This window comes from Gadus macrocephalus, chromosome 4 (assembly GCF_031168955.1).
Source record: "Gadus macrocephalus chromosome 4, ASM3116895v1".
Classification (NCBI taxonomy): domain Eukaryota; kingdom Metazoa; phylum Chordata; class Actinopteri; order Gadiformes; family Gadidae; genus Gadus; species Gadus macrocephalus.
This window is the reverse complement of record NC_082385.1, coordinates 7313703-7331086: the sequence shown is the minus strand read 5'-3', so window position 1 is coordinate 7331086 and position 17384 is coordinate 7313703. Positions and strand designations below refer to the sequence as shown.

The 17384-nt window shown below is 43.0% G+C and overlaps 1 protein-coding gene across 5 annotated transcripts in view; it reads right to left on the bottom strand.

The window, feature by feature from the left end:
- Window positions 1-10536: 10536 nt before the first annotated feature.
- The window catches only part of hook3 (hook microtubule-tethering protein 3), a 28671-nt gene continuing 21823 nt past the window's right edge, over window positions 10537-17384 (bottom strand). For 2 of the 5 annotated variants that reach the window (XM_060049785.1, XM_060049781.1), the window contains 5 exons: window positions 16097-16197; window positions 15345-15449; window positions 15181-15252; window positions 14606-14742; window positions 10537-13097 (listed from right to left, as the gene is read on the bottom strand). In XM_060049785.1, the coding sequence (XP_059905768.1) occupies window positions 13082-13097; window positions 14606-14742; window positions 15181-15252; window positions 15345-15449; window positions 16097-16197 (431 nt within the window). In that variant the 3' untranslated portion in view covers window positions 10537-13081. Of the gene's footprint in view, window positions 13098-14601; window positions 14743-15180; window positions 15253-15344; window positions 15450-16096; window positions 16198-17384 lie in introns of those variants that run through there. The other 3 variants (XM_060049780.1, XM_060049782.1, XM_060049784.1) reach the window with 2 other exon arrangements.

Below are 17384 nucleotides of genomic sequence, written 5' to 3'. Positions count from 1 at the left end.
TGTAAGCGAGCCATCCTATAAATACTTACACACAACACAGCATCCCGTGCTGTCTCTCATGAGAAGGATCATGAGGCTGCTGTAGAACACAGATGTATTCGTATATCTGATGTTATACATTAAGGCAACAAACTGAGGCCAAAGATATTTTTGATTTTTGTTACAGCTAGATGTATATAGGGGGAACTGTTGTACAGCATAAAGGAATCCAAAGAAACTAAACCAACCATGATCTTGAGCAACTAATCACGGTTATGTACATGTACATAATAACGGTGTACATGATCTCTCAAGTTTAAAAACAGACTCTAAACAAATTAGTGTTTCAGTTATCCAGCATGAATTCATATGTCATTTTAGTTATATGAAGGATAATACAAGAGAATAAACATGATTTCAATGCATTTCAAATGCCATTTTCTTTGAGACATTTTGGAAACTTTTCACCATCTTCATTTGCAATTCTCAACATTAAGGAATAGCAAATTTCCATATAAAAGTGTGGTGACGATCAAAGTGTATTGTGATCCTTGTGGAAGAAAGTGATCTACTTCTGTGGAAATCTTCAAAAGGCTTTTCACAGCATGGATATGAATGCATGCTTCAAGATGTACACTGGTGTGAGTATTTTTGATCCCCTCGTCTCTCTCTCTCTCTCTCTCTCTCTCTCTCTCTCTCTCTCTCTCTCTCTCTCTCTCTCTCTCTCTCTCTCTCTCACACATAAATATCACCCACGACAGACAGAACTAATGTGTATGCCGTATGTGTCCTCATGTAACCTGCAATAGTGTGCATACATTAGTTATACACTTGGAAACCATTGAACACATCGATCAATTAGAGGCTATATCAATTAGCAGGAGACATTCACAGAGCATCTCCCACTCGACAAGGGGAACCACACAGGACCTTACTGTTACCCTCAGCTCTGACATACGGTTGGCACTACACCAGCAATACCACAGGAGGGGACGTGGGAGGGGGAAGGAGAGGAGAGGAGAGGAGAGGAGAGGAGAGGAGAGGAGGGGAGGGGAGGGGAGAGGAGAGGAGAGGAGAGGAGAGGAGAAAATGAGATGAGAGGAGAGAAGAGAAGGGGAGAAGAGAGGAGATGAGAGGAGGGGAGGAGAGAGAAGGGGAGAGGAGAGAAGGGGAGAGGAGAGGAGATGAAAGGTTTTGAGAGCAAAGGAGAGGAGAGGACAGAAGAGGAGAGGAGAAGAGAGAAGGGGAACGGAAAGGAGAGAAGAGGAGAGGAGAAAATAGGTGAGGAGAGAGAAGAGAATAGAAGAGAGGAGAAAATGAGAGAAGGAAGAGAAGAAAAGAAGAAAGAAATCAAGGAGCATCCAAAAGAGACAGAGTAAAATACAATAAAAGACCAGAAGACGGCAGATAATAGTTTGTGGTCTTCCAGTCGTTCCAATTCAGATGAGACTACACCCACACATGGCTAGCCGTGTCCGACACGCACCACTTCCTCCAGCCACAATGCAGGAAGGATTGGACATTAGTGTGTGGTCGTGTGCGTGTGCATGCATAAGCATGTGCGTGTGTGAGTGTGTGTGCTTCAGTGTGTACGTGCACACTTGCATTTGTCAGCAACACATATGCACTGATAGAATGTTGGAGGTCAAATGGTGTTTCCATTGCTATAAATCTGCCTTGAAACTACAACAACCAAATAGACATGTATTATTAAATATCTCTAAACCACATAATATTATTGCTTTTTTCACTCTTTTATAAATAAAACATAGCTTTAAGACAGGTTCTATAGATGTTGTTTTACACGGTAACACTTTACAATCAGGGTACATTGTCATAATATTATAATACGTAGAGGAGCTTACTATTGGAATGCAGCCTAAAGCCTTCTGAGTTTACATGCCACTGCGCACTCTTGAACGTTGTCCTTCCCATGGACACGGTCACGCGGACGACGGTGAATATTTTGGAACGCGAAAGGGGATGAGCTGAACAAAAATCACGGCTGATTTCTAGACTGAGACAATGTCAACAATTGCCCTGGGGTCTTAGCGAACCCGGCCCATCCTTTTATTAACGCAACCTTATTGTAAAGTCTTCCCGTTTACACAAACAACAATAGGCCTACATCTAAAACGCGATTCAGAGAAATACATCCTACACGAGGAGAGCATTCAATCTCGCAACGCAAATCACAGAAGTCTAAAAGCCAGTTCTAATTGTACACACAAAACTGTTGGTTAAACCGAGGCGGGCGCCACATAATTTGTTGACTCAACAGCCCATTTAACCCCGTCGTAAACAGATTTAGGGAGCAGATTTCAAACGCAAACATGACATGAACAATAAGTGACACGGCGACCAGCAGAGGCCAGGGCTGCAGACTAGTTAAAGTGGTCGTGACAGAGCCATTACTCACAGGATCAAAGCTAAACGGTGTCCCGACACAGCGAGTATTTACTGGAAACCTAACGCCTGCTTCGCTCTGTGCGGCCAGCGCCGCATACCGTGTGTGTGTGTGTGTGCGTGTGTGTGTGTGTGTGTGTGTGTGTGTGTGTCTGTCTGTGTGCGCGTGTGTGTCTGAGGGTGTGTGCTGTAACATTGCTCCATGGGACCAACATTCCTTAATCTTCATCACCACCACCACAAGCCCCATCTTCACCATCGTCATCATCATCATCCTCATCATCATCATCTTCCACATAGTGTACCACCTGAATGACCTGATTGTTATACATTTTTAGTCTTTATACTTTTCTTAAAGCTCAATAAGTCTACATGCTGCTGCATGTTATGGATATTTTCAGATGAGTCGTTATCAAATCAACAACTGTGCATTTTGGATTGAAGACATCAACCATGTGATAACAACGTGTGTGTGTGAATGTGACTCTGACTGTCGGCAAGTCTACAGAGGGTGACATAGGAGCTTCAGTGTCTCCTGGCACCCACCGGGGGTCGATTCACTCTGCTAGGCACTAAACTAAAGGTGCTGTTGGGTTGGGGAGGTTGAAGGATGGCGGTGTGTGCAAAACATGTGTGAAGGTGTCACTGGAGCCGTCTGTGAAGGTGTGTGGGGTGGTGTGGCTGGGGGTGGGGTTATTCACCTAGGCTTTTTAAAAAAAGAAAATGAGTGGCATACCGTTCAATAAATACAGATTTTTGAATACTGATCAAATCATCAATAGATGGATAACAGATTATAGGAATAACAATATATAATTATATTTATAATATATAGTCTGGGTTATTCCCCAAAACTTTTTTTCAAAAGAAAGATTTCTAGCATACAGATCAATCAATAAACTGATTGATCAACAGATGGATTACTGATTAAATAAAGAAATACCAAGAACTTTTCTTCTGTAGAGTGTGGAGGTAAATCAAGGACATAGAAACATGGCAAAAAAGAAATGTCCAAAAGGGAGAAAACAGTTCGGCTTCATGACGTTAAACACAAAAGAAGACGACAAAAAAAATGCATAAAGAGTAACAAACAATGGAAAAAGTGGTGAAATGGACGCCGCATTAAAACACAAACCAATCATTGAGAAACGGGTGGCTAACCTCGTGTGGTGCCCCGTCAAGTTGGATTTGTACCGACTGTTTCATACCGAAGCACCTCAATGTGGTTCACATTTAGACAACGACAACAACGAAATATTTCAACTGTAAACATATGCGCGCTGAAACAAAAGAAAACACAGAAGGGCAAACCACAACATATATTCAAAAAGTTTTAAAAAAACCGAAGCTGGAAAATAAGACTGCTCTTGAATATAAACATGAAAAAATAAAATAAAGTATGATTGGCTAGTGTGAACATTTGGACAAGATGGAAGCATTTAGGCATCTTTTTAAAGGTGTAAATCAATGAGAAATGAAGGAGGGAAAGCTGTGATGGTAAATTGGGTCAAGGGTTTGACTTATAAACGTGATCCTCCTAATGCACCTGGATCTCTGGACATGTTGTCATTGTCCCTCATTGCCGTAGGTATTACTATAAACTATAAAAAAGATCTTTGCATGTTTCAAAGTGGTCGTCACACCTCATATACCCAAAACACCGGGAATATGCTATTATTGAGCAGCCACCTCTAAGTTTGGTTCGTATCTCTTTAATTTCTTCACTATGGTAAAATTGTAATGTCATACTGAAATGATTTCTAAGAAATCCTGTTAAGGGCAGTGTGGGTAGTATGGTGAAGATAAACTTGATTGCCAGCACTCTTAACAACTGTAGCTACTTGGAAAGAAATAAAGAGGTCACTATTGATCCCTACAGCTTTTAGCGTTGAACTCTGCAGCATTTGTCAAAACTGTCAAGAGAAACACATTTGTTGGCGTTTTTAGGGTAACATTTTATGGTAGTAAATTAAATGTGGTGGAAGCTTAATAATGATCCCAACCTCTTTGAAAACATTCAAGAATTTCATTTTAAGCGGCCTAAAATATGTCACCATCAGGGGTCACACAGAGTAATACTCAGTATTCACTTATTCCGCTCTGGAAATATTCCACCCTGGAAATATTAATTCCCTGTCAAGGAATGTTTACAGTTCTCCCACTTGTATGATTGTATGACTCCAGAGCTTTTCATTCTCTTCCTCTTTAATTCTCTTGTTTTCATTCTCTATTTCATTCTCTCCCTTTCATTCTCTCATTCTATAATTCTCTCTTTCTTTCTTTCATTCTTTCATTCTCTCTTTCCTTCTCTCAATCTGTAAATCTCTCTTTCCTTCTCTTTCTTTCTTTAAATCTCTCTGCTAAATAAGGAAGCAAACCTTAACATTGGATCCAGACAGACTCCGATGAAGAGAATGGACCTATTCTTGTTCCTTTATTTCGCTGCACGCTTTTTCCCCCCCCTTCTTCCCTTTTTTCTCTCCTCCACTTCGGTGTTCCTTCTAAATGAAACAGTAAGGTTTGACCTCAATGTTATGACTGAGCACTGCCAAGACACTACTTCATTCATTTTTTCCGCCTCTAATGTTTAATTTAATTCCCCTTACTAGAGCAATGAAACAGTTGCGCTGAACCGAGGCAGGTTTCCTGATGGCTGAGGTAACCACATTTTAATCTATCATGTAGCTCCATATTCCCACACCGCTGTGGGCCTGTACTTTCTCAAGTGTGGCTGAGAGTAGAGTTTGATGGACTACAGCACACTTATACTTACACACACGCACACGCACACGCGCACGTGCACGCACAGCACGCTCACGGACCTGCAGTGAGGACACGCCATCTAAACACACACAAACGGATGTTACTTTAAAAATGTGGGACTGACGATGCATGACGGATGGATGGACGGACAGATGCTGAAATTGAAAAAGCAAAATAGAAGATCGTTGGACTGGAGAATGACGGAGGGATGAATGATGAATGGAGTATGAGATAAAGAGGAGGATGGATGTTTTAAAAGGTTTGTTGGAAGTGTTGGAAGGATGCACTTGATTCAGCCGGTCCCCATGGTAACCCCAGCACAACATCAAACAGCACAATAACTGAGCTCCACCGCTGGAGTTGTAAATGGCGTTACAGACAGCTGAGCAGGAGCCAGGCCAAACAGAGGGACAAGGTTCACGTGTGCTTTGAGGGGCCTGGCTCCCACCGAACCAGAACACAGATCACAGACGTTGATGGAGGGAGTTCTGCTCAAGTGAAACCTTACAGATTCTCAGGTACACTCTCAAGCGCACACACGCGCACACAAACACACACACACACACACACACACAGACTTTAAACATCATTGTTAAACCCTAAACCTAAATATATATATTACATAGCAGGTTGAAGACATAGTTTTTTTTACCAGTACACATGAGAACCCAAGCGATGATCTCATCTGCCTGTTATATTAAAATCCAGATAACATATATGTAGTGTGTGAGGTGTCATTGGGGTTTATGAGTAAAACGACGCGTCATAAAGAACTAAGATGTAGTGAGGGTTCCTGTCACTCCCAATGAATGATGGTGCGATAAATAGAAGCCAGGATGAGATCAGTAAGGCTGTCAGGCCCCCATAAATCACCCGTGGCTTCTGCTATGAAATCTAGAGAGGGTGAATCTCTCTCTCTCTCTCTCTCTCTCTCTCTCTCTCTCTCTCTCTCTCTCTCTCTCTCTCTCTCTCTCTCCCCCCCCTCTCTCTCTCTCTCTCTCTCTCTCTCTCTCTCTCTCTCTCACACTTTTATTTTCTCCCCCACCTCTTTCTCTTTCTATCTCTCTTTGGGATCATCTTTTGACGTTATCAGTTTACATTCAGTTGTTATTGAGGAATGAAGTGGTAAAGAGGCATAAAGATATGGATCACATAAAGATGGCGTCAGGGAGAGTGAAAGAGAGCAAGATGCAATGGAAGAGATAAAGGGGGAGAGAAGGAGCAGAGCAGGAATGGGAGAGAAACATCAGGATAGAGAGAAAGAGAGTCGTGAGGGAGAAAGAAGAGGGCAGAACGGTATAGGGAGAGAGAGAAAGAGAGAGAGAGAGAGAGAGAGAGAGAGAGAGAGAGAGAGAGAGAGAGAGAGAGCGAGAGAGAGCGAGAGAGAGTGAGGATGATGGGGTGTGAAGGAATGCAGCTGTTCAAACAGCTCTTTGATTCGTGATCAGGGGGCTCTCCGTGACCCGGGCTCCACCGCAAAGGGACCCCTCTTACACTCATCCCCCTCCAGCCGGGGCCCATCGGGGCCCCTGGCCTGCTCACACTGGACCGGCCCCAGTGCGCGCGTGTGTGTGTGTGTGTGTACACCTCATGCGTTTGGGCATGCATGAGGTAAACAAAGACATTGGCATTTATGAATCAACATTTTCCTGTGGAAAATCTGCGTATATGTGTGTGTGTGTGTGTGTGTGTGTGTGTGTGTGTGTGTGTGTGTGTGTGTGTGTTAAAAAAGCAACAAGCATTCAGAACATACCGTGTGGGCGTCTGTGGGGAGATAGGCCTTTCCCGTGCTAGCCCTAGGATGTGACGATAACTTATTTGTATTTGTATCGCCGTTAAAGATCATCACATCCTCTCCACCGTTCGACTCAAGCCGCGCCAGAATGTCGCCGAACACTCAAGCTTCCTCATCCTCAACCTTCATGTTCTTCAGCAGAGCAATCAACCAGGCAGTGACTCATCATTTAACACAACGTTCAGCCCTCCCTGCCTTTGAGTCGTGTTTGTTTTAACGGTGTAACTAACTCCCCCCCGTCCCCCCTCTCTGTTATTGTTCAGGTCTTATGTGTCTCTTCGTCCCTGATTGTAATTGGTTGTTACATAATTGGGAGATAATGGCAGATAATGAAAGGGGTTTTGTTTTCTCTCATGGATTACATGATCCGCGCGCTCCAAATCCCCCCTAAGCACTTCAGCCGTGTGAGTGGAACGAGGGAATTGTGTTTTTGCTTCTCCGCGGGAGTTGATCAATGTACCGTTTGAAAGGATAGTGTTTTGGTTAGGGCGACTCCGAGCCGAAAGGGTCCTGGTTCGAACCCCCGATGTCAGCGGCCTGCGAGCAAGCCTTCCCCAGAGCAGAGCAGTGCGGTGCACCAGGTCTGGACTACAGGTGTAATTAGTCGTTAGTAACTTCTGTAATTAGGCTTTGAACAAACGTTATGTCTGCGCTGAAAACGTTTCAGGATGCCGGATCAAAGATAATAATGCCAAATAACCTCCAGACCCATACAAACGATACCATATAATGGTACACAACACATACAGTTTACATATAAATACATATATTTTCTCCCCAAAAATTTAATAAGCTGGTCAGGAAGTCAAAATACGTCCAGTGTTTAGATAACCTGCAACCAAGACAAACACACACACACACACACACACACACACACACAAAGAAGCACACGCACACACACACACACACAGTCCAACCAATGACCCTATGAGCCCCCAAAAGACAGAAAGGCTGTCTCTAAAGTCGGGTTCAGGTAAGAGTTGTTTACGTCGTAAACCAACACGCAGGAGGATCTGTCTGTCAACGTACTCCAACGAGCTCCCCTTGCAAACCGGGGGGGGAGTCAGGGAGATGGTCTCCCTTCCTCCTCTTCCCCAGACTGTGTCAACAACCCCAACACCAGGTTCCAGTTTCTCCCATGCACTCATCACCTGTATCTCATTAAAGTCGGGCCAGAAATGATCATGTTCAAAATAAGTAAAGGGGGGGGGGGGGGGGGTTTTGGGGGTATGTGGGCTGGAAGTGTGTGTGTGTGTGTGTGTGTGTGTGTGTGTGTGTGTGTGTGTGTGTGTGTGTGTGTGTGTGTGTGTGTGTGTGTGTACTTGTGTGAACACAGCCATGTGCATGTTAAAGACCAGGGGGTCAAATATCAACCAGGCTGCAATCCAAGAGAGTTAAAAAAAAACGGTTGAACTGGAGCAAGGTGTGCCTGGATGTGTGTGTGTGTGTGTGTGTGTGTGTGTGTGTGTGTGTGTGTGTGTGTGTGTCTGTGTGTGTGTGCATGCGTTTGTGTGTGCGCATGTGTGTGTGTGCGTCTGGGTGCATGTCTGTGAGAAGGTGTGTGTGAGTTCCTGTATCAATGAGAGCCTTGTGTTATCACCCCCCCCCCAGCCCCTGCCATCTGATTGAAATGTAAATTGAACACGTCATAAAGCCCACATTGTCAGCATATGAAGAAATAATAAGTGGCTCTTTCATTAGAGAAGTGACAGCTCTCATTTGGTGTGACTCTCTGCTCACGGTGGTCATAATTACTTAAATATTGGAAAGCAACGGGTCAGAGTGGGGGAAAGAGACCTGTGAAGGAATGACAGCATTTTCTCTGAGGGCTTGCAACCCGTGTAATGTGAATAGAAACAATGTTGTGTGTGTGTGTGTGTGTGTGTGTGTGGGGGGGGGGGGGGCACCAAAGGTCTAGCTTCAGTGTGGAGTCCATGGTGTTTGGTTCCTTCCCGCGAATAAACAACATCAGGTTATTGGGTCCGTCTTGTCAATTTTTTTTGGTCCGGGTCCGATTTTGTTGAAACTGGTCTTGACACAAAAAAATGCTTTGTATTTGTCCTGAAAGGGCGTGAACACATTCTTTAATACGTTTTTCTCAAATGAAGAGAATTAAATTAATGTCATAAAAGTAAAAAAAACTGTTTTGGATTACCACTGCAAACATTATTTGAGTATAGGTATATTGCGTGTTCAACGACTCTTTGTTGACTCAGGTCTGTCATAATCACTGGACTTGAACAGCTTCAGGTCCAGTTTCATGACTGTGCTGGAACTCCAGGTGACAGCATCGCTGTCAGGTCTGTTTTGGTTCAGCACTGTTTTTCTTTGTTTCAGACGGACAGAGCGGACTCGAGGAAGGATAGCCAAGGGTCCGTTTTGGACAAGGTACAACATTTTAAACTCTCACTGAGTGCCGTTCCCACCAAATCAATCCTGAACTGTTGCAATAAAGCCGAGAACAGGATATATGAAACACTGCCAAACATCAGCTACAATAATAGAAAAACACTATAACATAATACGATAATATAACAGCCAAAAGCCAGTCAGAAGTTTTCAGAAGCAATATGGGGTTGGCTTAGAAAGAGGTTATTGTCTCGATTGACACAAAGACGAATGAGAGCAAAACCATATGCTTGTTTAAGGATTCAGCTGCTGTCTGCTAGTATTTACAATATATACAATTTATATTCTCCTGCTATGAGGCTGATTGAGGAAGAATCATTATTTGTAACGCCTAGCGACAGTATATGAGTGTTTCAGCGGTGGTGGTCCCAACAAACAGAGCTTTACTACTACGTTTCAGTGTAGAGCACCCCAAGTGTTTGACCACTGGAGGCAGTGTAGTACGGCATACTTTGCAAAAACTTTTGTGTTTATGTTTGTAATCTAAAGAGTTCAGGAAGAGCTGATAGGGCAATTATAATCTAAATTGTCAAAAAAATTAGTTTGTTACATTACATAAAAATGCCTCGAAGAGGTATTTTTTCATCATTGTAATGTAAACACTTGTGTAGAAGATTAAACAATAGATACCAACGAGTTCTTTAATAGATTGAAAGAGCTGCCAGAGGAGCGTCAGGATTGGACCGCTAGCATTTCGGTTTGATTCCGTTTGGGATGACATGTTTTCCTCGATCGTTACACCATAATAATGAGGGGTTCCTGGTGTGCTTGGGGAGAACCGCAGCTCCCTTCCTGTTCAGACTCTAACCACGAGTGTTTATTGGTCATGCCTCATCCATTTCTGTCTTACTAGAACTTTACTTTCTACGTCAGGTCTCCCTTGTGAAGGAATGATCTCAATGAGACCAACCTGATTAAATAAGGAACTTTCAATAATAAATGATATCATAAGAATGTGTCATTACATACTTATGTAGTTTAATTGAGGCATCTTTGCTTATTCCAAAGTTTGAGATTTAAAAGAAAAAGTTTAAAAAGTAATGTTTCGATTTTTAATTGGTCATTATTAGTAACAATGGTTAATTTATGTACACTTATTGTAAATTGTTGACCAACTCACCTGCATAAAACATAATTCAATGAAATGCATAATTTTACCTTCCAAAACAAAACAGACAAATTGGTTACGTTTTATACAAGCTTTATTTACAATGTCGTTTTTCCAAAATCTGCAGTGTGGGAAGCACTTGTTTTTTCTTTAATCGACAGGCTGTGGTTTGACAGATTCTGTGTGAATCCCATCCGACCACAGCCACTCACCAACCACCATACTCAAACGTCCTCCTAACACAATATGTACATGGTGTGTTTGTATACAAGCAATATAAAACTTGGCAAATTGAAAGGTTATATGCTACTTCAGTTTAAATGTAAAAAAAAAAAAAAATCCTATTACAACCATTGCACAAGGTGTGAGAGATGCTAACCTTCCAAACGGGTTATTTTAACCCTCTATAATACATATGTAACGGTATCTTGACGGTTGCACCAAGTCAAGCAATTCTAGTTTTTGTCACCATGGTCAAAAACAATGGTTTCCCTAACACAGATGGCGGTATTGATACTGCTGCATGAAGAGTGCTTGAAACAAGAAAGATGGAATCTTCCAATAGCCAATAATAAGTTCTCTTTTGCTATTGGGTGGGGAAAAAAGTAACAAATATGGAGGTCTTTTTTGATATTGAATGAATGAGCACTGCCTGTCTGAAGTACGTCTCGAAACAAAAAGACCCTTCCTGTGGAAGGGTCTCTCAAGAGTACTCAACCGGCTCTCCTTGGGAGCGGGAATACCGGGAAACGGTATCCCGATTCTCCCACCGTCACCACGGTGACGTTAGAACAGGCTGGGATCCAGGTGAAAATGAGGCGTGGTGTTGGACGGGGAGGAAAGTTCTGGATGTTCCCTCATTTACGGATTCAACTGGAGACGTTAACGGCAATAGGTACGAAAAAAAATTATAGAATAAGAGACATGCAAAAAATTCAAAATAAAATAAAAATCGACAAACTATACCATAACGGCATTAACATTGTAAATGAGTCACGATTGCATTGCATTTACTTTTTTTACCTACAGAGTTTGGAAAAATAGGATGGTTGTTCTTAAATTCAGACAGCTAGTTCTATGTGGGAAAAACTATTGTTAATTATTATTTATTTGAAATCGGCTACTATCTCCTGGTGGTTTCAACATTTCATAATTGAAAAACTGCTTGTCTGTTTCAATCTCACGTAAATATTAAATGCACTTCCATTTGCCAATGTCAACGCATTTAATCTAATTTATCCCAAAGATATTAATGTTTTCCTGAAGATCCATTTTTCCATTTCCCAACGGTTGCACTGAGACGGATTTTGCCTTTTTAACTTCATGTAAAAAGTCAAACGCTTCAATGCAATTATATAACGCTAATCTCCTTTCTTGCATAATAAAAACACATAACAATATTTTGTTCTAGTAAAAAAAACTCCATAAACACTAACTGATTCTGTAACAGTATTAAGAACAAAACAAAAAACAAACAATAGCACTTTAGAAATACAAGTAGCTGTATAACCAGCAAATTAATAACTTAAAGCAAGCAATATACATAAAATACCAGGCAAAACAAAAATAGGAATACATATACTAAGCAAATATATTGAGAAAGGGGCCACATATAAAAAAAAAGGTAAAAGCCATCAATGACCCCGTAATAAATGCAACGTATTCATCCATAAAGTTCTTAAATCAAACAACTCATTCGTATTTATTTATCCTTCTGATAACAAACCATCTCTCAAAATATATCTGTCTTAAAGTGAATAAAGTATAGTTAAGGCCCGACTTTGTTGCTTAGGTTAACGGGTAAATACACTAACATTTTCTATTTAATACTGTTGTCGGGTTTGAATGTAACAATGTGAAGCATAATGCACCACTCTCATAAACACTAATATAGCCCCCAGCATTTCTTAAATGTCAGCTCAGTCTTTAGAAATAAACCAAAATGAGTTCCTATTTTTTTGTTGAATTTCTTATGAGATTTCCCTCAGTTCTTCTTTATATTAACTATGCGCTTTTAAGCGGGATCTGAAACAGAAAGAGAAAGTAATGAAATGAAATGAGAAGGAAAACAAGGTGGGATTGAACCCTTAAAGGAGGTCCAAAGTTTAGGGTCAAGGTGTTCAGACAGTCGTAGGTCATTGCAAGGTCAAATGATTTTGCCACGTGTAAAAGCAGCAAGCATCCATTGCCCATGAAAATATGAGATGAAATATGAAAAGATGATCAATAGAGGAGGGAATCAAGGATAAGAGAAGTTCTGAAAATAACACATGAAAGTATGTAGTGTGGAGGGAGGGGGTTTATCGACCCCCATCTCCTTTCTGGTGGACGTCCCAGAAGTGGACGCACCTAGTCTCTGCATAGGGAGGCGGTTGCTAAGCGACCATGCTGATGTTGGGGCGGATGGCTAGGTTACTACACAGGCTCGCAAACGCAACATAGACTCATGCAAACAAAAACCAAACAAACAGTAAGCACAGGCAACGGGGCGGACAAGCTCAGGCCTGGCGTCATGCAGCGAGACAGCGGCTGGTTTTGACCAGTTTTGGTCCGGTCTGGACCAGCTCGGTCCAGTCCAGGCCGGTCCAGGCCAGGGTGTGAGTTGATTAGAGGAGGGCTGTTCATGCAGTGATATTGCTGTTATGGGGGAAGAGAGAAGCCAGATGTCAGATGAATCAGGGAAAGAATTGTGGTTTTTTTTTAAGAGTCGGAATTAGCTATGAAGATGAAAACCAAATGACTTCCGCTTCAAATTCATTGAAAAAAACAGGGCTGAATGACAACAGCGACAGGAATACTAGTGGGTGAAAATAAATACTGAAACTTACTTTGCCTGTACGCTGTGCTTAATACTAATTTATCATTGGAGATAATAGTGATCACCCAACCCTAATGTCCAATCAGGTAAATAAACAAACACACGTATTATTTCAATCATCAGCGTTATACTAAAAGTCCATGGCCAGAATACTATAATCATGTTACTTTGTGACTTTGAGTCCACTCATTTCCAGTGTGAGCCACTAGGGGTCAGGCTATCTCCCCCGCCACACATGTATCACGAGGTCTTTCAGAAGCACACTCCTAGGTCCACTGACAGTCAATGCATTTACCACACAGGAGGTCGCTGCCTTGCTTCTGCTCTCAAGAATCACATCTTTCTCCTACATTCTATACCAACCTCATCTCATGAGTTTGTTATCTAACAGTGGTACAGTAAAGTGTGGAGCGTATCGGGGTGCAGCAGGAAAACCCTGTTCAAAAAGACAATACATGTTTGCTATTATATAAAAACACTAACTCATCATTTAAAATCACTGACAACGTGTTAACCAGACTCATAACAACACAGCCAACATCCTGCACAATCCCCGTCTCAGTTTCTTTCACGGCTACGACTCCAACTCCACAAGAAGACCCCCCCCAAAAAAAATAAAAAAGGGTTAACTTGAGATGGAGCGAACCTTCGAGAAAACACGATCCATTTGTATCCAAAGACGAAAACTCGCGCCTGGTCGCCTGCGTGGAGCTACGGCCTGCGTGTGACCGATCATCCATCACCACTGAAAAACCTCAACCCCGTCGGACTCCAACCATTCCTTCGTTCGGCTCCCGTCGGCAGCAGGTAGAAATGTGCGGAGGTATACCCGGACGGGTGGAGAGGTTTGTTGTTTAGACGCCTCGAGCAGCAGATGACTGGGAGGGGGGGGGCCCAAGCGTCTTTGTTTTGTTAGGACGGTAACATTAGTGGAAGCGAGGGGGCGGCCTTTCATAGAAACACCAGGCAACACAAGATTGTTTGAGGCGCGGGTGGGGATAAAAGGTTCTTGTTAAAAACTCAAGGTAGCGGGCAAAAAGGGGCTCATGAGTCGGCCATTTTAGGGAGGTCGATCTGGGCGGGTAGAGACAACCGGGGTCGTCATGTAGCCTTGTTTCCAGAACTTTATTTATATTTTTCCGAAAATCAAGGAATCAGGTGGGGGGGCGGGGTTGGGGGAACCTACCAAAAACGATATGGGACATGACTTATCGCGGTAACCGGTTTGTGCTGGTGCTGGAAGATAGTTTAGCCCCGGTGGGGGTGGGGGGGTGTGTGTGTGTGTGTGGTGGGGGGGGTGGGGTCTCCGAGCCGCAGCGGGCTCTACCTTGCAGTAGCCGGCTGGACGTGGCCCGGGTAGGTGCGGCGGCTGCTGGTGGCCTGTCTCTGGCGGGCCAGGAAGGACTGTCCGGAGCCCGAGCTGGCCAGGCGGTCCTCCGCCGCCTTCTTCTGCAGCGAGATGCCCTGGGGGGGAGGGGGGGGGGGGGGGGTTACACACTGCAGGTGGTGCAGCTCTAGCTGATACGATGCATACCGACAGACTTTGTTAGATTAAGAAATAAAACACTATTTAACCGATTTGATATCACAAAAGTCAACTTTTACAATAAATCTGTCTATCCAAATGAGTGCATTGGAGTATTAAAACACTGCTTGACCAACACTTCAACACTTGGTAAAGTCTATGGCACCCCCTAGTGGTGCTAGGGGTACATGGTTTGCTTGTACAACAATGTATAAATTAATAGGATAAAGAAAAAAGGTACGATGGAAGGGCAGGCCGTCTTCGACGCTCTCTACATTGTAGGAAGAAGTTGTGTAACCAAACTATACCAATGCACCCCAGCTGGGGTGTATTGGTATACAGTTAGCCACATTGTCAGAGGTGCGAGGGATTCTTACCATGTTATACCAGGCGGACACGATCAGCTTCTCTTCGTAGTCTCTCTGGGTCTTTGTCTTGTCCATCTCCTTCTGTTGGGTGGAAACAGCACAGAGTCCTCAATAAAAGGCCAATCAAAAGTAATGGGTATGGTCTATGGTCTACTTTAGGCTTGTTATTCTACCTCCAGCGAATGGAGCATTCGGTCCTTCTCCTGAAGCTGGTTCTTAAGGGCCTGCACCTCAGGACCCGAGCCTTGGTTCTGTTTGGGGTCCAGTGTTCGGATAACCTGCAAGAAAACACACACAGCAATGTAGGTCATTTCAGATCACCACTCCGGCACACACAGGGGTGATGGGGGAGCAGTGTTGACGCTCAACCTCCATGCGAGTCAGGGGGTTACGGCAGCGCCCCCGACGGCTGTTCCCAAATCAAGGTTTTCCTTCAGCAGGAAGAGTGCCAAGCCCAGTTCAGCCGTGGAAAACAGGAATACTACACCGATCTGCATCCCGGGATCTGGTGCATGTGTCTTTTTACGCGACCGATCATCCCATGCACACAATACGGAGGGGTTTTAGCCTGGACATTTCTGTACGGAAAGCTTCTTTGGGTCGTTTCCGCCGAGCAGCCATTGAAGCAGCGATCCCCAACCTCTAGAAAGTACCTGAAAGGCTTATTGCCTGACTTGACACCAGACTGCCTGGCCTGTATGTAGACCGCCTATAACAATGACTTAGCAGAGGTGTGTGTCTTGAATGTACTCCTAATGTAACTTGGTTTCTGTTAGTATCATGACCCCCCTCCCCCCCTCACTACCAGTGTCCTAGATAGAGGAGAAGCTCTAGGTGAGATCTCTTGCCTCCAGGTTATATATATAGTGGACATTTTATTTATTTATATACCGTAAATATATATATATAACATTAATCCACTCACACTCTTGGCCTTCTCGAGGTACTTCTTGTACCTCTCCTCCATCTGCTTCATGTCGTCCTCCTTCTTCTTCAGAGCGTCTTCCAGTTCGTCCACCCGTTGGGCTGAGAGAACACAAATACTGAGTGATTCTAGTGATGGTATTAAAGAGTTGGCATTATTATCTGAGACTAGTGATGGTATTAAGGACTAGAGTTGGCATTATTATCTGAGACTAGTGATGGTATTAAGGACTAGAGTTGGCATTATTATCTGAGACTAGTGATGGTATTAAGGACTAGAGTTGGCATTATTATCTGAGACTAGTGATGGTATTAAGGACTAGAGTTGGCATTATTATCTGAGACTAGTGATGGTATTAAGGACTAGAGTTGGCATTATTATCTGAGACTAGTGATGGTATTAAGGACTAGAGTTTGCATTATTATCTGAGACTAGTGATGGTATTAAGGACTAGAGTTGGCATTATTATCCGAGACTAGTGATGGTATTAAGGACTAGAGTTGGCATTAATATCTGAGACTAGTGATGGTATTAAGGACTAGAGTTGGCATAATACTAGTGAGACTAGTGATGGCATTGAGGACTACATTTGGCATTAAACTAGTGATGGTATTGAGGACTGACTGTTTTCATGATACCAGTGAGACTAGTGATGGTCCCACTAATGTGGTCGCTAGTGTTTACTTGTGGTCGATAGTGTTTAAATGTGGTCGATAGTGTTTAAATGTGGTCGATAGGGTTTACATGTTTAAATGTGGTCGATAGTGTTTATATATGGTCGATAGGGTTTACATGTTTAAATGTGGTCGATAGTGTTTATATATGGTCGATAGGGTTTACATGTTTAAATGTGGTCGATAGTGTTTATATATGGTCGATAGGGTTTACATGTGGTCGATAGGGTTTACATGTGGTCCATAGTGTTTAAATGTGGTCCATAGTGTTTAAATGTGGGTGATAGTGTTTAAATGTGGGCGATAGTGTTTACATGTGGGCGATAGTGTTTACATGTGGGCGATAGTGTTTACATGTGGTCCATAGTGTTTAAATATGGTCGATAGTGTTTAAATGTGGTCGATAGTGTTTACATGTGGTCGATATTGTTTAAATGTGATCGATATTGTTTAAATGTGATCGATAGTGTTTAAATATGGTTGATAGTGTTTAAATGTTCTATTCCCTCACTCTCCACCTCATCCCTAACTCTCCACCTCAAGCTGGTGTGTAGTGAGCGTTCTGGCACCGATTGGCTGCCGTGCATCACCCAAGTGGGTGCTACATATTGGTG